This window comes from Neopelma chrysocephalum, unplaced genomic scaffold (genome assembly GCF_003984885.1).
Source record: "Neopelma chrysocephalum unplaced genomic scaffold, ASM398488v2 Primary Assembly neopelma1_65, whole genome shotgun sequence".
NCBI lineage: Eukaryota > Metazoa > Chordata > Aves > Passeriformes > Pipridae > Neopelma > Neopelma chrysocephalum.
The window spans coordinates 3,289,890-3,305,983 of record NW_020897722.1 but is presented as its reverse complement, the minus strand read 5'-3'; the positions used below and the strand labels follow the sequence as shown (position 1 = coordinate 3,305,983).

Here is a 16,094-nt window from a genome sequence, read left to right as displayed (position 1 = left end):
CACTGGGGGGAAAAAAAAGAGAAAACTTAAGCAAAATAAATAACCTGCAGCCCCAGAAAACTGGCTGCATCATCACACCCCCTGCTAATCCATTAGCCAGCCCTCCTCCGCACGCGGCTCTCAGGAACGGCGTGAGCTCCAGCTCAGGAGCTCCTGGAGAGAACCACCATAGAACAGAATCACAGAATGGTTTGGGTTGGAAGGGACCTTAAAGATCATCTTGCCATAGGCAGGGACACCTTCCACTAGCCCAGGTTGCTCCAAGCCCCATCCAACCTGGCCTTGGACACTTCCAGGGATGGGGCAGCCACAGCTTCTCTGGGCAACCTGTGCCAGGCCTCCTCAACCTCACAGCCAAGCATTTCTTCCATTTATCTAATCTAAATTTCCCATTGTTCAGTTTGAACCATTGCTCCTTGTCCTATCACTACAGTTTCTGATGAACCAGCCCAGCAAAGGGCCAGTATGACCAGTACAAACACTCACACTGTACTGGGGGAGTGCAATGGGGCTCTACCCTCTTACAGGGACTGCTCCCAGCACACGTGCTCAGTACAGGGCAGGGAAAGCTCTTGGCCCTTCATTTGAGGAGGGCTGAGCCACTGCAGCCCTGATAGTCCCCATGTCCCCTCTCTGTTTTGGATGTGCTGAGTTTTCCCTTCTCTGCAGTGGGAGCTGTGTCCTCGCTCAGGTTTGAGTTCTGCTTGTTCACACCTCGTGACAGTCCCGTGGGGAAGTCACCGGGCAGAAATAACCTCTTTTTGCCTCTGTTTAAGACAAATGGGGGGAAAAAAACCCCACCTTTTCTCCTAATAAGGGAACTCAAAGTGATGAATTTTCCACTTATCCTGAAGTTCTTCCCTCGGAGGCACTGATGCATTTTTAATGGTCTCGATGTAGCTATTAAGCTGGTAATTGGAACAGAGAGGACTCCAGCTCCCGGCAGGTCGGGCCCCCTCCGAGCGTGTCCCCACGCCACGCGGGTGGGCGTTTCTGGGGTCCCTGCTCCTCCCAGCATCGCTGACCCTGCTCGGCCCCGTGTCCGGGCAGATCATCACCACCAAGGTCCCGGTGCTTGAGGCGCTTGTCTCCGGCCTGATCCTGCCTGAAAAGGGCTGACAGGGAAAATATTTGGGAAAGGAACCGTCCCCTTGCTCCCTGTCCCACTGCGAGGAGGGGTGAAACGCCACCTCCCGCCTCCCAAAGCTGCAGCTCCACCGCCCGTGGGGACGATACCCCGGACCGCCCCCGGTCACGCACCCCCGGAGGGAGGACTGGGGGTGCTAAGGGGGGGGTGGGGGGTATCACAGTAGGTTGGGATGGGAAGGGGGGACCCCGCCGCGTCCCGCCGCCGGCGGAGGCTCATCCCGCCCGCTCCCGGCTCATCCCGCTGGTCCGGGCGCCGGGCGCTGCCTCCCCCTCGCGGCCGCGGGCAGCGCGTGCTGCCCTGAGACCCCCCACCCTGGGGTTCTCCCCCACTGTCCCCCTGTCCAGGAACCCACTCCCCGGCACCCACCCACCCTCCTTCCCAGCCCGGCGCGGGGGGAGCAGGGCCCTGGGTAGCCCCTGGCAGCGCTCCCGGGAGAGGATGCTCCGGGGGGAGTCTCACTCCTGGGATGTGAGAGGGGCTTTGGGGGGGTCCCAGCTTGTACAATCCCCAAATCAGGACCCCCGGCCAAGCTGCCACCCCCAACATCCTCAGGCTGCTCGGGAGCCTGAACAGCCCAAGGCTGATGCTCAAACAGTAACAAGAGGCACCAAGAAGCAGGTTTGAGGATGAATTTTATTGAAAACAAGGACTGGAGTTGAGGGGTACAGACCATTCCCAGAAGTACAAGGGGAGTGGGGCTTCTGATGAGAGCAAAAATCCTCGCCCACCTTAAAGTCAAGCTGATTCCCCCACAGGGAACTGCCAGGGCAGAGGGAACAACACAGGACAGGGAAGTGCAGAGGTGAAGAGGGATATGGGATTAGGACAGGTAAGACCCCTGTCAAATGAAGCAGAGCAGATGGCACTCAGAGGTGATGTTTGCCTCTTTGGCGATGCCTCACTTCATCCACGGGGGCCCAAGCCCACCCCAGAGGCATCTCCCCCCTGCTTGAAAGGGCAGTTGCTCCCTTTTCCAAAAATACAGAAATCAGGACTTTCTCCAGGAGGAGAAATGCAGGGGAAAAAAAAAAAAAGACATGCAAAAAACCCCACCATTCTCCAAAGCACCAAAAAACGGGGTGAGATAAAGGAAGGGGAGAGGGGTCAAAACAAGGAAGGAAGGGGAAAAAAAATAAAAGCTCAACATCAAAACAAAAAGTAATCCAAAGTAACCAACTATGAAAAAAAATACAATTGTACATCTCAGCAGCAAAGCCGTCAAACCGAGCGGGTACAGGTGAGCATCGGGTGGTTTGCAGAGCAGGGTGAGGAGGAGGGAGACATGAACATCAATCACTTCCTTATTTTCCATCCAGAGGTGGGCTGGGAGGGTCAGGATTGAACCAAAGCTGAACAGGGTTTGTGCAGCTCCACCTGGGCTGGTTTTCTCAGGGTTTGTTGACTCAGGGAAGGGGATCAGAGGGATGATGGGGGGGAAAAGAGCTGCTGCCTGGTGCCCCAGCATGGGGACATGAAGGACTGAAAACCATCTGCCCCAAAGCAGCTTTCCTGGGAGCAGCTGGCAGGGATAGATGGTGTGGAGCACCCCAGTTCCCAGGCAGAGGGTCCCCAGTGCCACTTCAAACCCTGGGCTGCAGGAGGTGGAAGCAATGAATTTAAGGGGACATAATCCTTCATTGGAGGGGGGACCCTGAACCCTGGAAATGCACCCTGAAATCCAGACCTCCAGGGCTTGAATTTCAGGATTAACGTTTTTAAAAGATTCAGTTAAAAAATAGATGTCTTTCTTTAAAAAAAAAAAAAAAAAAGAAAAAATCTTAGGCCAGGGTGTTTTCTAGTGACCCCTTCCCCACCTGCCCAAATGTAGCCAGAAAAATGCTATCCATTCCACCAAATCTGCTGGCCACATAGATATTCACACATTCATCATTGATTTTAAAAATATATATAATATATATATAGCGCACACATACACACACACAAATATATATTAGAAAAGAAAAAAATCCTTCTGAAAAACTCATTAAAAAAAAAAAAATCCACAGCCGGTGCATTTATCCGTGATCATGTACAGTAGAAGCCAGAAATCCCTCTTTGCTCCCGTGGCTCCTCGGGCTGGGAGCGTGGGGAAACACATCAGGTTTTCACAGTGGATTTGTCAGGAGAGAAGGAACTGCTCCTCCCTCCTCCCACACAGAAGGGCTTTAATTTATAGCAAGTTAGATTAAAACTAGGAAACATGTTACAAAGTCCATTATATATAGACATCAAATGTACAACTGGCGGCAGCCCCGGGCGAGTCACTGGGGTTTGGCTCCCACTGACACCTGGGCAGCTGGAGGGGTTGGAGGCAGTTTGGGACACAAGGAGTGTGAGTTCAGCCTCCAAAACAAGTGGGTGTCACAGTGCGAGGTCTTACATCAGCTCCAGGTTGGAAGGGAGATGGAGCAGCATCTTCTCCAGGAGCCAGGGGAGGTGGAAGCAGCCAGGGCTGTGGAAGGCGATGCCCAGGGCAGGGATGTCTCCTCCGAGCCCAGGGCTGGAGGGAGAGAGGCAGCACCAAGGACCTGCTGTCTCTCCATCACCTTGTGCCCACGAGGGAAGGGAGTGCTGGATGAAGTCCCGTGGGCAGGAGTGGGAACAGCGTGGGCTGCAGCGTGTGCCAAGGTGGGCTCATGAAAAAATGCCCTTTTTCTCCCCCCACAAGGGAGCAGCAAATCAATTGAGGGAGGGGGATGCCCGACCTGATGCTGCCTTAAAGGGTCATTAAGGTGTATAGCCAGGCATCAAAACAGCCTCTGGTGTGAAAAGCAGCACACCCAGGGAGTCCCACAACCCCTTAAAAGGCTGTGTAGGTCCTGGGAACAGAGAGCCAGGCACAAAAGGAAGGCGAGCGAGACCAGACTCCAAGGAAGGGGCTTTGGGCAGGCAGGAGTGGTGCAAGCACAGCAGCATTGCTTCTCTCTACCTTCCCCAGGCAGCAAAGAAACACAACCCCCTGCACTGTGCACAGGCTGCTGGGGAGGGGAGATGCCCTCTGGCTCCCTCTGCCCGCTCAGGGACCACGGGCACAGTCCTCTCCCCGGGAGGGATACGCTGGCATCAGCAGGGAGCTCCTGAGCCTTCTGTCCTCACGGCTTAGCTGGAAAGGTGTTGGCTTCAAAAGGCTCATCCTGGGGGATTTCACAAGGCAAAGAGAAAAAGAGATTGCAAGGCCAGATGGGGCCAGAGGTGGCCCCGGGCTGGGGAGGCTGGGGAGGTGCAATGTGTGCAAACCACCATCAACTCGAGTCCTCGTTCGCTCTTCTGCGGGGGAGCCGGGACGGAGGGGCTGCAGGAAGCTGGGAGCTGTGCTCCTGTCGGGAGTTAGGAGTCTTCCCCGAGGATCTCTGTCACGAAGGAGGCCATGTCAGTCTCTTTGGTGTCGTGCAAGGTAAAGAATGGGTGTTCCTGCCAGTGAGACCAAAGACAACATCAGCTGACGCCCAAGGACAGACAAGCCCAAGCGCAGACCCTGGGGGATGTCACACAGCTGGGGAGATGCTGGGGGTGGGCACCAACCTCCTCCCCAGGCTCCCATGGACAACATCCTTCAACTCAAAGATGAACTTTGGCATTTCTAGGTTCAACCCCAGCAGGACGCCCCATCTTGGCAGCTGTACTATCACACTTCGAGGTCTAAACTCTCCAAGAACAGACAGGACAGAGGGAGATAACACCTAATAAACCCTGACCTTAACACCCGTGAAATCAACACACCCTTCCACCTTAGACACGCTACACCCATCCCATTCCATGCATGAAAAATCACCCACTCATCCTGTTGTCCCATTTCCCTAGAACCTGCTGGACCATTGATTTGAGTTTCGAAATGCTTTGGCATAAAGACCAGCAGAAACAGCTCCACACTTACCATAAGTTCTAAATAGTTCATTCGCTCAGCTGGGTTCTTCCTTAAGCTGGAAGAAAAAACAGTGGGAGAGGAAGGCTGTAGGATGTTTTTCTTTTGCTGCACGTGGTCTGTCACGAGGGATCTCCCCTTCCCAACCAACACGACATGTTTCTTGTGGGCTGCACCCATCCCCTCTCCCTCCTTGGCCCAGCAGGTTTGAACCACCAGCAGAGCAGCCAGGCAGGTAACTGGGAAAGGACAGCTCAGTGTTTTGCCATGAAAAGCACAAGCCAAGCAGCTCTGCAGTCTGGCCCACATAGACCAGAACATCTGGGGAGGAGAGGTGGTTTCCCATCACCCACAGGGTGGGCTCACCACTGCCTGGCACCTCCAAGCAGCACACAGGGATCAGGGGACACCCTGAGGGGAACAGCTTCCCACAAAACCACAAACCAGCTTTCACCCAGAGGCACCCAGAGGCTGCCAGGGGTTTGTTCTGGTTTCATTGCCACTTGGCCAGAAAACACCAAAATTTCAGCTGCAGCAACAGTAAAAGGGGAAGGGAAACGTCTGTGCCTTCCAACCAGCCCCGGTGAGTCAGGCCGAGAGCAAAACCAGTTTGGGCAGCACTTCCTGCCATGCCAAGCACCAGCCCTGGTATGGCAAGGTGGGGAAAAAGAGGTTCCAAAAGGATGTCAAACCCAGCCCCATGCCTCACTCCAACCCCTATGGATCAGAGCTCCTCATCAGCCAGGTTGGGAGAAGCCACCAGTCCCTGCTGGAGACTCACCACTGTGCCGTGAAGTCCACGAACTCCTTGGAGAAGCGGTCAGCAGGCAGCTGGGGAGAGGGCTCCTCCACCACCTGCTTGAGCTGCTGGAAGGGGGTCCCCCAGGACTCATATGGGAAGCGGAGAATGGCCAGTTCAATCTGAGGATGGAGACAGGGAAACCTGAGACACCAGGACAAGCACAACCCCACACAGCCCACCTGCCTCAGCCAGCTCAGAGTCAAAGGCAAACCCTCTTTCCTTACAAACCATTTTCAATTTGGGTCATACCACTTTTTTCTTCCCTTTTTTCTTTTTTTTTAAATAAAAAGACCTAGAGGCCAAAAATACTTCCTTTTGAGGCTGGCTCAGCATATTAATGCATTTACAGGAAGTCACCACAGATACGTAAAATGGGATTATTTAAAAAGATAATCACAGCACACATTTTCTGCACTTGGCTTCCAAAGTGCTCTGCTGGCCCTGAGGCAGCCTCTGGGCCTTGGGCTAGTACTGTATGAGCTAAACACACAAAAAATCCACAAACCCATGAAAAATGAAGTGCTAGAACATCATTTATCATGATCTTTGCCAAAACCACCTCGATTATTGGGTCCTTCCTACAGGTCACCTCTGCTCCATAACCATTCAAGCAGGAAATAGCCCATCACATCTCTCGGGCAGTTCTCTTCATGCCAAGGATCAGTTCCCATCTCAAAATGGGAAACAGAACCTCCAGACCTGCCTGGTAGGGTGAGACAGGACGGGAGAAATAACAAACCTGAAAGGACAGAGCAGGACAGAGCCTGATGCCCTCACCTGCCTCTGGCTCAGGTCAGGGGAGCTCAGCTCCTGCTGCTGGAAAACTGAATGAAGCCACCATTCCAATGAAGGCCTGGACTAGCCCTGCAACTCAATGGCCCAAAAACTGTCCAGTCTGAAATCAATCCAACTCCTTCAGAAACAATATTAAAAAAAAAACAAACCTCCAGAAAGCCAACCCAGAAGGAAGACATGAGAGGGAATCAGCTGCAGCCTGGCTGGCTTTCAGCAAGGTCCCCTCTCCCTTCCAGCTTTGGAAAGGTTTGGATATTCCATCGTTAACAGTCTCCCATCCCACAGCTTCCTGCAGCTGATTATATTTCCAGCCCAGCTCTGCACTGGCAAGGGGACACCAAGGAGAGGGGCTTGGCTTTGGCACTGTGGACAAGACTGGCTGGGGAAGAGGGAATATTTGCCAAGAGATCTCTGCAGCACAGGGATGCAGCACCCAAAAGGCCCTGGATAAGAGGGCACAGGAAAAATTCCTGAAAATAATCTACCCACAGAGAGAGAGACGGTCTCCTGGAAAGCAAGAGCCCTGTTCCTCGGGCAGCATCCCTTCGAGCCAACAGCTGGGATTTCCTTTGTCCTCTGGCGCCAGAGGATCTCAGCTGCCTTCTGCAAGATCCATTTCTTGCAGGAGGTGGATAAACCATCCTGAGCAGCTGCAATTTTGGAACTGAAAGTATTTCCCCTTCCTCTTGGCTGTTCTGAGCTACCCCACAGGCAGGATTTGCTGCAAACCCCACACACAGCAGCTCTCACTGCAGCAGAGCTCGTCCCAATCCCCCTGCAAGGCTCTGGTGATGTGGGAGAGAGGTGAAGCAGGAAGGCTGTGCCCAGCTACAGCAAATCCTGCCCAACTGACCACCTCTCCAGCCAGCACACAGGGAACTGCAAAGCCCTTAAAAGGCAGACTTTTGGATGCTCAACTAAGCCCACGGTCGTCCATATATTGTCCCCTGGGAGCCTGACCCCACACCCACACAGCTCGGAGCTAAGTGGAGCTTTTCAGAGCTGGCACTGTACACAAGTAACTGTGGAACCAGGCAGAGGGGTACAAGGGAACACCCCAGAATCCATCAGGAAAGAGCAAGAAGGGAGAGCAGGACAGAAGATGGATAATTTTGCCAACTTTGCCAGTTGACCGGGAAAGAGCCGCAGCAGTGGCGGCAACATTGGCAGCACACCCCAGCTCTGAGCTACCTGCCCTGGGGTGAGGTACCCTGTGTGCACAGGGCAGCACCCCACCCAGTGCTCTGAGTGTTTAATCTCGAGCCCTGAGCTATCACACTCAGATTTAGCCCTGTTTGGTGTGCCCCCACCCAGCTGCCACTGCTCACAGCAGGGGTACAGCCCCACCAGCCCAAGCCCCATCCCAACCCCAGGGCTGCAGGGGCAGGTCCCAGCCCTTGATGTTACCATTGTGATCCCAAGGCTCCAGACATCTGACTTCACGTTGTAGCCCTTCTGGTTGAGCTCTGGGTTTATTCTTTCTGGCTGTAAGAGCAAAATGGAAGATGTTACAACTCCATCTCATTTTCCCCAAGTGCAAACCCCGCAGAGCAAATCTCTGGCTCCAAAACACAGGTTGGGTGGATTTCCCTGGCTCACGTCCCCATGGAGGCAGGGTCTGAGGTTAAATGTGGCACTGATGAAAGACATGTCTTGCTCCACACAACTCACATCGACTCTCCCTCTTCTCAGGAGAGTGAGACTTGTGCTACCCCTGCAGCACAATCCTGCCCCAGGAGCACACACTACCCACATGGATGCCACAAATGGCAAAGGGAAATTCATACTGACTTGAGGATGGAATGAAACAATCCTGCCAAGGAAAACCTCAGCATTTTCTATCCAACAAGGAGCAGCCCTTTTAACCACCACAACCACCACCAGCCAGTCTTTTATCCTTCTGCAAATGGAAGGTGGCAGAGGAAGAGCCCACTGAGGGATTAACACACAGAGCAGGGCTTACAGGGAGGGTAATCCCATCCTTGGAGGGCTCTGCTGAGTCAGGGAGAGCAGAGCACTCTCAAGTGCTTTTCATCTCAGGATGGAGGTGAACCAAGACTGATTTCTAGGCAGCAGCCTCTTCAAGTCAAGGCTGAAGGCTGCACAGGATTGCACTTACAGCCATGTAAGGTTTGCACCCAGCATCCATGGTCTTCGCAACAGAGTCCACCAAGTAGCCACTGATCCCAAAGTCGCACATTTTCACGTGTCCCTCCTTGTTGATCAGCACGTTGGAAGGCTTCACGTCTAAGAGAAAACGCAAGAGGGCAAATTGGGTCTTTGCAGGGGTATTGAGGAGTTTGAGACAAGATGGACAACTCCCTGCTGACCTAGGAGGGGAGTCAGAGCAGCTCTAACACAAGAGAAGCGAGGCAAAACTCCACTGGTTTTATTTAATAAAAGTTGTTCACAGGTAAACTATAACCTCATCCTCCAGGAAGAATAAGCCTCTTCTCTAAAATGATTGAAATACAACATGGAGGAGTTAATCCCCAGCTCCTTAGGAATGATTTATGTGCCCAGCACAGCCTGAAAAGCCTCATTCTACCAAATTCTCAGGACAGTTTGTCCCACGCACATCATGATCTGTTCACAGCTACACAAGGGTCTATATACCAGGATGAACAGCACAACCTGGGTGTTACAATTCCCATCTGTGACTTTAGAAGGTCTCTTTCAGCCCTCACCTTGCTATAACTACCCAGCCAGGAGGATGTGGGGATTTTGTGCCTCCAAGGCACCTCGGCACTCCCAGAGAGAGAGATGCCCATAAAATTTCATCTGGAAAGGAGGAAGAGAATGACATCCTGCAAGCAGAGGCATGAGGGATGCATCTCAGGAACAAGTCTTGGGCATCTAGATCTATCCACCACGGTCCTAATAAGTACCAGCAGACCCCATTTTAGGCATCCCAGATGGACACACCACCTATCTCCTGGAAAGTAATCTTCCCATAGCTCATTTCAAGGTTAGATCTCCAGCCACATCCTACTAACCCCATCCAGCACTTACCTCTATGGATTACAGAGAGTTTACTGTGCAGGTGCTCCAGAGCTCGTACAATCTGGGGACAAACAGAGCGAAAAGGCATTCATTAGTCACACACAGCACCAGCTTCCCACTGCAAACACACCACAGGCCTCGACAGAGCCCTGCAACTGGCTCAAGGGATGCACAAATCCACATAAGAACACACGATGCACTCACAGACACAGCCATTTTCCCCAAAATGTCTTCAGGGATGGTTTTCTTCTTCTCCAGTACTTTCTTGTAAAATTTATCTAGGGAGGTGTCCATGAGTTCCATGCAGATCCACACATCGCCCTGCAGATGGAGAGAAAGCAGCTGAGAGGGAAGTCCCTGGAAGTCTGTGGGAGCTGAAGAGAGTGGTGGGGACGAATGGACAAATGGACACTGCCCTTTCCACACAGGGCAAGCCAAGGTCCCTGTTGTGCAGCTGCTGTTGGCCACACCATCAGCACACGGGCTCTGCACTGGACAGCAACGGGGACAGATGTCCAGGTGCCACCAAAGCTACCTGTGGTGGCCTCCCTTTGAGGGTCTGCCCCAAAGTCAGTCCAGGCCATGGACAACATGCTCAGGTATCTGCCATGGAAGTGAGGAATGAGCTCGGGTCAATGCTGCCCGAAGAAGGGAATCCTTTGACTTTGAGCCACGGCAGCGCCTCAAACAGCCCAGCTGGGCTGAAGAGCACAGAGGTGTTTTGGCACAGTCTGATGTCTTCAGCACAATCACACAGGCCCCAGGTGCCCCCCAGGCATCCACCAGCTCAGTACCTCACGGAAGAGGGCCCCATAGAAGGTGACCGTGTAGAAACAGTCAACTGTCCTCATGGAGATGTCCAAGTCCATCAATAACCTCTTCTGCTCCTGAGTGTTCACAGTGGCTCGAATCCTCTGAGACAAATATGAGAAAACAAGGGTTTGGTCTAGGTGTGATAACACCATCATCCCTCAGTCTGACTCACAGGATCTGCAGTTCAGGGCAAGCGTTTGATGCTTATTTTGCAGCCAGTAGCACCCAGGACATGTCCAGATTCCCTCTGCCAGACAGAACCTTAATGAATGCCAAACCCTTGGCAAGCTCTGCAGCGGATGCAGGACCAGGCCAGCAGCCAGGACAGGCACTCTGACATCCAAACCTTGCACTGCAGGCACCAAGCCTGGATTTCAAAGCCTGATATCAACCCCACAGTGCCCTACAGCTGGTATCAGCACAGACCTGTCACCAGCCAAACCACACCAGGAATAACAGAGGCTGCCAAACCCCGGTAAGCCTGTCCCCATTTTGCCAGAACCAGTGAAGCTCAGCAGTTTCTCTGATCTCCATCCCCTCAGAAGGCAGCTGTCCTCACCTTCACAGCCATGATGGTGCCGCTCTGCGCGTGCCGCACTTTCTCCACCACGCCATACGCACCACGGCCCAGCTCTGAAATTGCCACCAGGTCATCAGCCTCCACCTCAAAGTTCTTTAGAGAGAGAGAAAAAAAAATAAAATCAGGTACGAGCACACTTAACAAGGACATCAGCAGAGATCCCATACTTTCAGCTCACTCATACAGAGCATTTCCAAACAACGGTACCTACGGGACTCCACCTGCTCCTGTATATACCAGAGGCATATACACGGGTGTATTTTTGGCTCTGTTGAATCAGAGCCCAAACCCTCTCACCCCCATACTCACCAGGGCTCATTTAATTCCCCCTCTGCAGCTGGAGATCAGGAACTTTCATCCCTTAAGCCAGGGCACGCTGCCACTGGAAAGGGCACCAACCTTTGGTGCCTCCCTGCCTGCTCGGGATTACCCACACGAGGGTATTTCTGCGGTTGCTGAACTATTTGCAGGATTTTAACAGCTCCTGAGCCAACATGGGCAGCAGTCAGGAGTCTCCACCACAGCTCCAAATCCCTGTGTGCAGCTGGGGATCCCTCACCTGTCCACATATCCCAAAAATCATTGGTCACAAATACACCTATACGTCTAACAACACCTGGGCAAAGCCTCTGTCAGATGGAATGCTGCACACAGTGACTAAACTCATGATTGGGGGGTTTCAACGGGTTTTACCTGCTTTTGATACTTTCTTCCACCACCAGAAAGCAGTCAGCAAAGTAAAACATGAGTTAGCACCAACAATGGAGCTCAGGCAAGCACAACTACAGTAAGTCTTGCTTAAAACTGGAAAAAACCCACAGCCAGTGCTCAGCCCAGTGAGTGCCCAACACATCAGGGTGCCAGCAAGCTCCTGCACAACCCACAAACAAGTTTCCCTAAAGACACGTTCCCCTGTAATTGCTGGCTCTGCTGGGCAGGGCACGAACTGAGTGAGACACGGGCTATTTTTGGACGCTGCGTTCATCGCTCCTCATAAGTCACAGGCCTCCTTTTAGCCAGGCTTTATCCAGCCTCCAGCTTTCCTCCGGTCTCAGGGAACAAAAATAATACCAGGATGCCAAATTGCCCCAGTAGCCACAAAGGCAGCAAGGGTGGGAAACAAGCACGGCACAGCGCCGGATGCCGTGCCTGCGAGCTACGCCCAGAGCAGGGAGAGAGGAAACAGCCTCTGGTGCTGAGGAGCCAAGCTGGGACATGTGGCTGCCGGGCTCCTGGCCAGCAAACTCCCCTCGGCACTGGCCACAGCACGGCCAGCAGCCACCAGCTCCAAGGGACCTTCCCGCCAGTCCCGGCTCTGCTGATCGAGCCAGATGTGGCTGGCGAGGCAGGAGCAAGGGAGGGTTGTGCCTGAGCTCAGCACTGAGCTATGCACTGCCCAGCACAGGAAGGTGCCGGCCCTTTCCTGGGCAGGACAGTGGATCCTGAAACGAGGAGAGCAGGGTTAAGGGGGACATGTCCGACCTCCCGCCCCGGGCAGCTGGCAGAGGAGCAGGGCAGGATCGCAGTGCCTGCGGGGGCCTCCAGGAAGGGGCTGGTGGTGCTTTTCTGGACACGTGTTCTGCAGTTGTTCCAGGTTATTGTGTTGTGCTTTTCCTGGCATTTGCCCTAAGGCTTCCCCAGAAGTTGGCGGTTCCCAGCACACTCCAGGAACCAGCATTGCCCTGCCCAGCAACAAGGGGTGATGGATTGCAACAAAGGAGCCAGCGCTTCTCTCCCAGGACAATGGGATGCACGGCATGGCCTGCACAGATCCGATGGACCCGAGGTCATCATCCACCCCCATGGCCTAAAGCTGCCCTTCTGCCCAGGTCCTCTTCTCCATCATGTCACTCGAAAACATCTGGACCAGACCCTTCCTGCAAACATTGGAGTAGGCAACGAAGTGACTCCAGAGAGTTTTCCCTAAGCTGCAGCACTGTCCCCTTGCACACAACATGCCCAGGCTGTCACAGAAAGCATCTCTCCCCAAGCCATTAATACGCATGACACAATGGCCAGGAAACAGCATGGGCAGCAGAATCGTTCCCTGGACCCAGCCAAAGCTTCCCCTCCTCTCCCCTAACCCTAAAACCTTGCACTGAGGCCAAGGGACCCAGATCCCACCAGCCAAGCCACCTCTCAGCCTGGAAGGGACTGGATATAGGGCTGATCCCATGCAGAGTATTTTTAGCTCACTTGCAAACAGCTTCTGCAGCCCCAGGAGAGCCCATAACAAGAGAACGAAATAAGAGAGACAGTGGCTATTTCTAGCAGTGTTTTTCATTAGGTCACTAGGAAAGGCTTTGGAGAGATGGAGAGAAGCTTTGTGCCCAGCTTCTCCTGGGCCTCAGGCAGTAACACAGACCTGGGGGTATGTGGGACACAGGAACTTTGTTTGGGGCAGTCTGAGGCCACCCTGATTTAGGGCAGATGGGCTGGGTCATCACAGAATGGTTTAGATTGGAAGGGACCTTAAAAGTCATCCAGTTCCAACCCCTCTGCCAAGGGCAGGGACACCTTCCACTAGACCACATTGCTCCAAGCCCCATCCATCCTGGCCTTGGACACTTCCAGGGATGAGGCACGCACAACTTCTCTCCACCCATTCAGTGGGTGGTGGGACTGTCAAGGGACCGCTGTGATCTCCCACTATGGAAAAACTGCCCACCTGGCCTTTGATGGCACTGCCCACAGGCAAGAGAGGCCAGACAGCAAGTGCAGGGGCTCAGGGACGAGCCATCCTGCAGGCAGGGTGACCCATTCAGCTCCCAGCAGTCACTGCTCTAAATACACACAGACACCCCATTACTCCACAGAGAACAGGTCCTGCTGTGGGATGTCTCATCCCTGCAAAGCTGCACCAGAAGCTGCACCATCCACCTCACAGGGTGCTCTGGAATCTCAAGACCTGACCTGACAGGGTGTCAGGCATGATCCACAGAGCCTTCCATGCACAGGGCAAACAACACTGGAAGCAAGGAAAAAAGAAAACCCCACTGACACGTACTTTATCTCCGATGGTAATGAACGCCCTGGAGTCCAAGTTCCTCGGGGGCCTGCAAGAAAAGAGAGAGAGTCAGGAGAGAACCCAGCTTCACTAACCCTCCTGGCCAGAGCCAGGTTTCACATTCCTTCGAGCACTTTCAGCTGCTGCTTTCCACCGTGCCTTGTCGTGGGTTCAAACCAGCCCCCTCCAAACGCTCACAAAGGCTTTAATCGTGCCAGTAACACCTCAGCTCACACCCACGAGGCACTCACTGCACGCAGGCAGCAAGAACCCCAGGGAGTCAGCCAGGTGAGACAGGCATATCAAAGCAACAGGCTACAAACCCATCCCTGCTCAGGAGACAAGCCTGAGGAACCGAGACCGTTTCTGTGGCAGAGCAGCTCAGCTGTCATGTTTTGACAGGCAGGTGTTGTAACAGGGCAGCCACGTAGCCCGAAACGCACACCGAGGGAGCAACAGGTAATTCCTCACCCGTGAGTCATTTGTGTGCACTCGCTGCCTGTTCCAGGCAGGCAGAGCAGGCAGCACTTTGGTGTCACACTTTGCACAACACCAGGCAGGCGAAAGTTGCCCTTTATGGCTTTTTTCCTCATTGCTGCCCATTTCCCATTGCGGGCAGCACGGTACTTTTAGAGCCATCCTAAGAGTTCTGTCCCTCTTGCCTCACTTCTCTGCTGTCCCCATCCCCTGGGACCTTCTAAGAGCAGAGATTGCCCAACTCTCAATTCCCATCAGAGCACGCAGCAACCTTCAGCTTCAAGGAAGTACTTCAGGCTCGAAGCAAAAGCCTTGCACTGCGCAAATATTTGCACTGCAGCTTGGAAAGCACAGAGAAAAGGAGTTGTGGACAGCTTGCACCAGCCCCTGGGCATGCAAACGCCTTGCAGACTCCAATGTGAGGCCTTCTCCAGGGGAAATTCAAACACTGGCAGGAGCAGAGACAGATGTGCCCGTGGGGGAAGGAGGTGGCTGTTGCATGCGAGGCTGCACAGCTTTAATTAATGGGGGAGTTCCCCTGCCTCCCCCTCCAGCTGATCTGCCCTCTCTACCTGGGGTTTTCAGTAGTGATATTTCCCTTTCGGGGATTTCACTGCTCTCCTGGAGCTGGGAGAGTTCTCTAGAACAGGAGCAAACAAGGCTCAGCAGTGGAGACACAGCCTGAAGTGTTTTGGAAGAGCACCATGGAGGAGGAATTTTAGCCATCTGCTCTTTGTCAAACCAAGCGCTGCTACCCCGGGCTCTCCCCCACGGCACAACGAGCATCAGCAGCACGAAGCAAACAGGGCAGGGAGGAATTCCAGCGCCCTGAGATACTGCTGGGCACCAGCACCAAGCAGCACAACAGTGTAAGATGTCTGTGTCCTCCTCACTCCAGGGCAAGGAGCTGCAAACAACCCAAACTAACCCCGATGCACCATGCAAAGCATTCCCCAATCCTCGCCCCCCTACTCGCCCCCTACACCACCTGCCATGGTCCAGGTGTCACCACCTCTTCTCTTCCCCTGCACTAAAAACCTTCCCCTCTTCTTCCTTTGGGCAGATTCGCTCTCTCCACCACACCTTTGCCCTTTGGCATTGGCACAGCCATGGCAGAAAGATTAAGGAGAGCTTCCCTGCCGTCTCCAAGCCTTTGCCTTTCAACCATTTCAAATCAAAACAGGCACCTCCCAGAGAGACCCACGCTGTGCATGTGCCTGCACACACATGTGCATAGGTGTGCAATTCCTTCTCATCACTCACGAGCCAGAGCTTAAGAGAAAAGAATAACTGTGCTGGTTTTGTGAAGTCTTCACAGGTCATTCCTCTCGAGAAAGTGCCAAATCCAGCTCTGGAGAACATCTTTAAGCAGCAGAGATACTTACGTTGTGTTGGCAACGGGTTGTTTGATGGGGACACATGTTATCCTCAGATCTGGTTTCTTCCTGCTTTTCACTGGAAGAGAAGATACACAAATGAGCAACTGGATCTTCACTTTTTTTCCTTCAAGCATCCTGTTCCCTACAGCCACCAGGCAGGGAATGCAGGGTTTGGACCCCCTCACCACAGTGAGCAAAGTGACAAGAAGACCACAGTGCTCATGAC

The 16,094-nt window shown here is 53.4% G+C and overlaps 1 protein-coding gene across 2 annotated transcripts in view; it reads right to left on the bottom strand.

Moving 5' to 3' along the window:
• Positions 1-1,765: 1,765 nt before the first annotated feature.
• The window catches only part of MAP2K3 (mitogen-activated protein kinase kinase 3), a 32,864-nt gene continuing 18,535 nt past the window's right edge, over positions 1,766-16,094 (bottom strand). For both annotated transcript variants that reach the window (XM_027683755.1, XM_027683756.1), the window contains exons 3-13: positions 15,875-15,944; positions 14,013-14,061; positions 10,985-11,098; positions 10,407-10,526; positions 9,817-9,933; positions 9,622-9,673; positions 8,729-8,856; positions 8,017-8,094; positions 5,794-5,933; positions 5,025-5,070; positions 1,766-4,561 (exon numbers count right to left, since the gene is read on the bottom strand). In XM_027683755.1, coding sequence (XP_027539556.1) covers positions 4,478-4,561; positions 5,025-5,070; positions 5,794-5,933; positions 8,017-8,094; positions 8,729-8,856; positions 9,622-9,673; positions 9,817-9,933; positions 10,407-10,526; positions 10,985-11,098; positions 14,013-14,061; positions 15,875-15,944 — 998 coding nt within the window. In that variant the 3' untranslated portion in view covers positions 1,766-4,477. The remainder of the gene's footprint in view (positions 4,562-5,024; positions 5,071-5,793; positions 5,934-8,016; positions 8,095-8,728; positions 8,857-9,621; positions 9,674-9,816; positions 9,934-10,406; positions 10,527-10,984; positions 11,099-14,012; positions 14,062-15,874; positions 15,945-16,094) is intronic.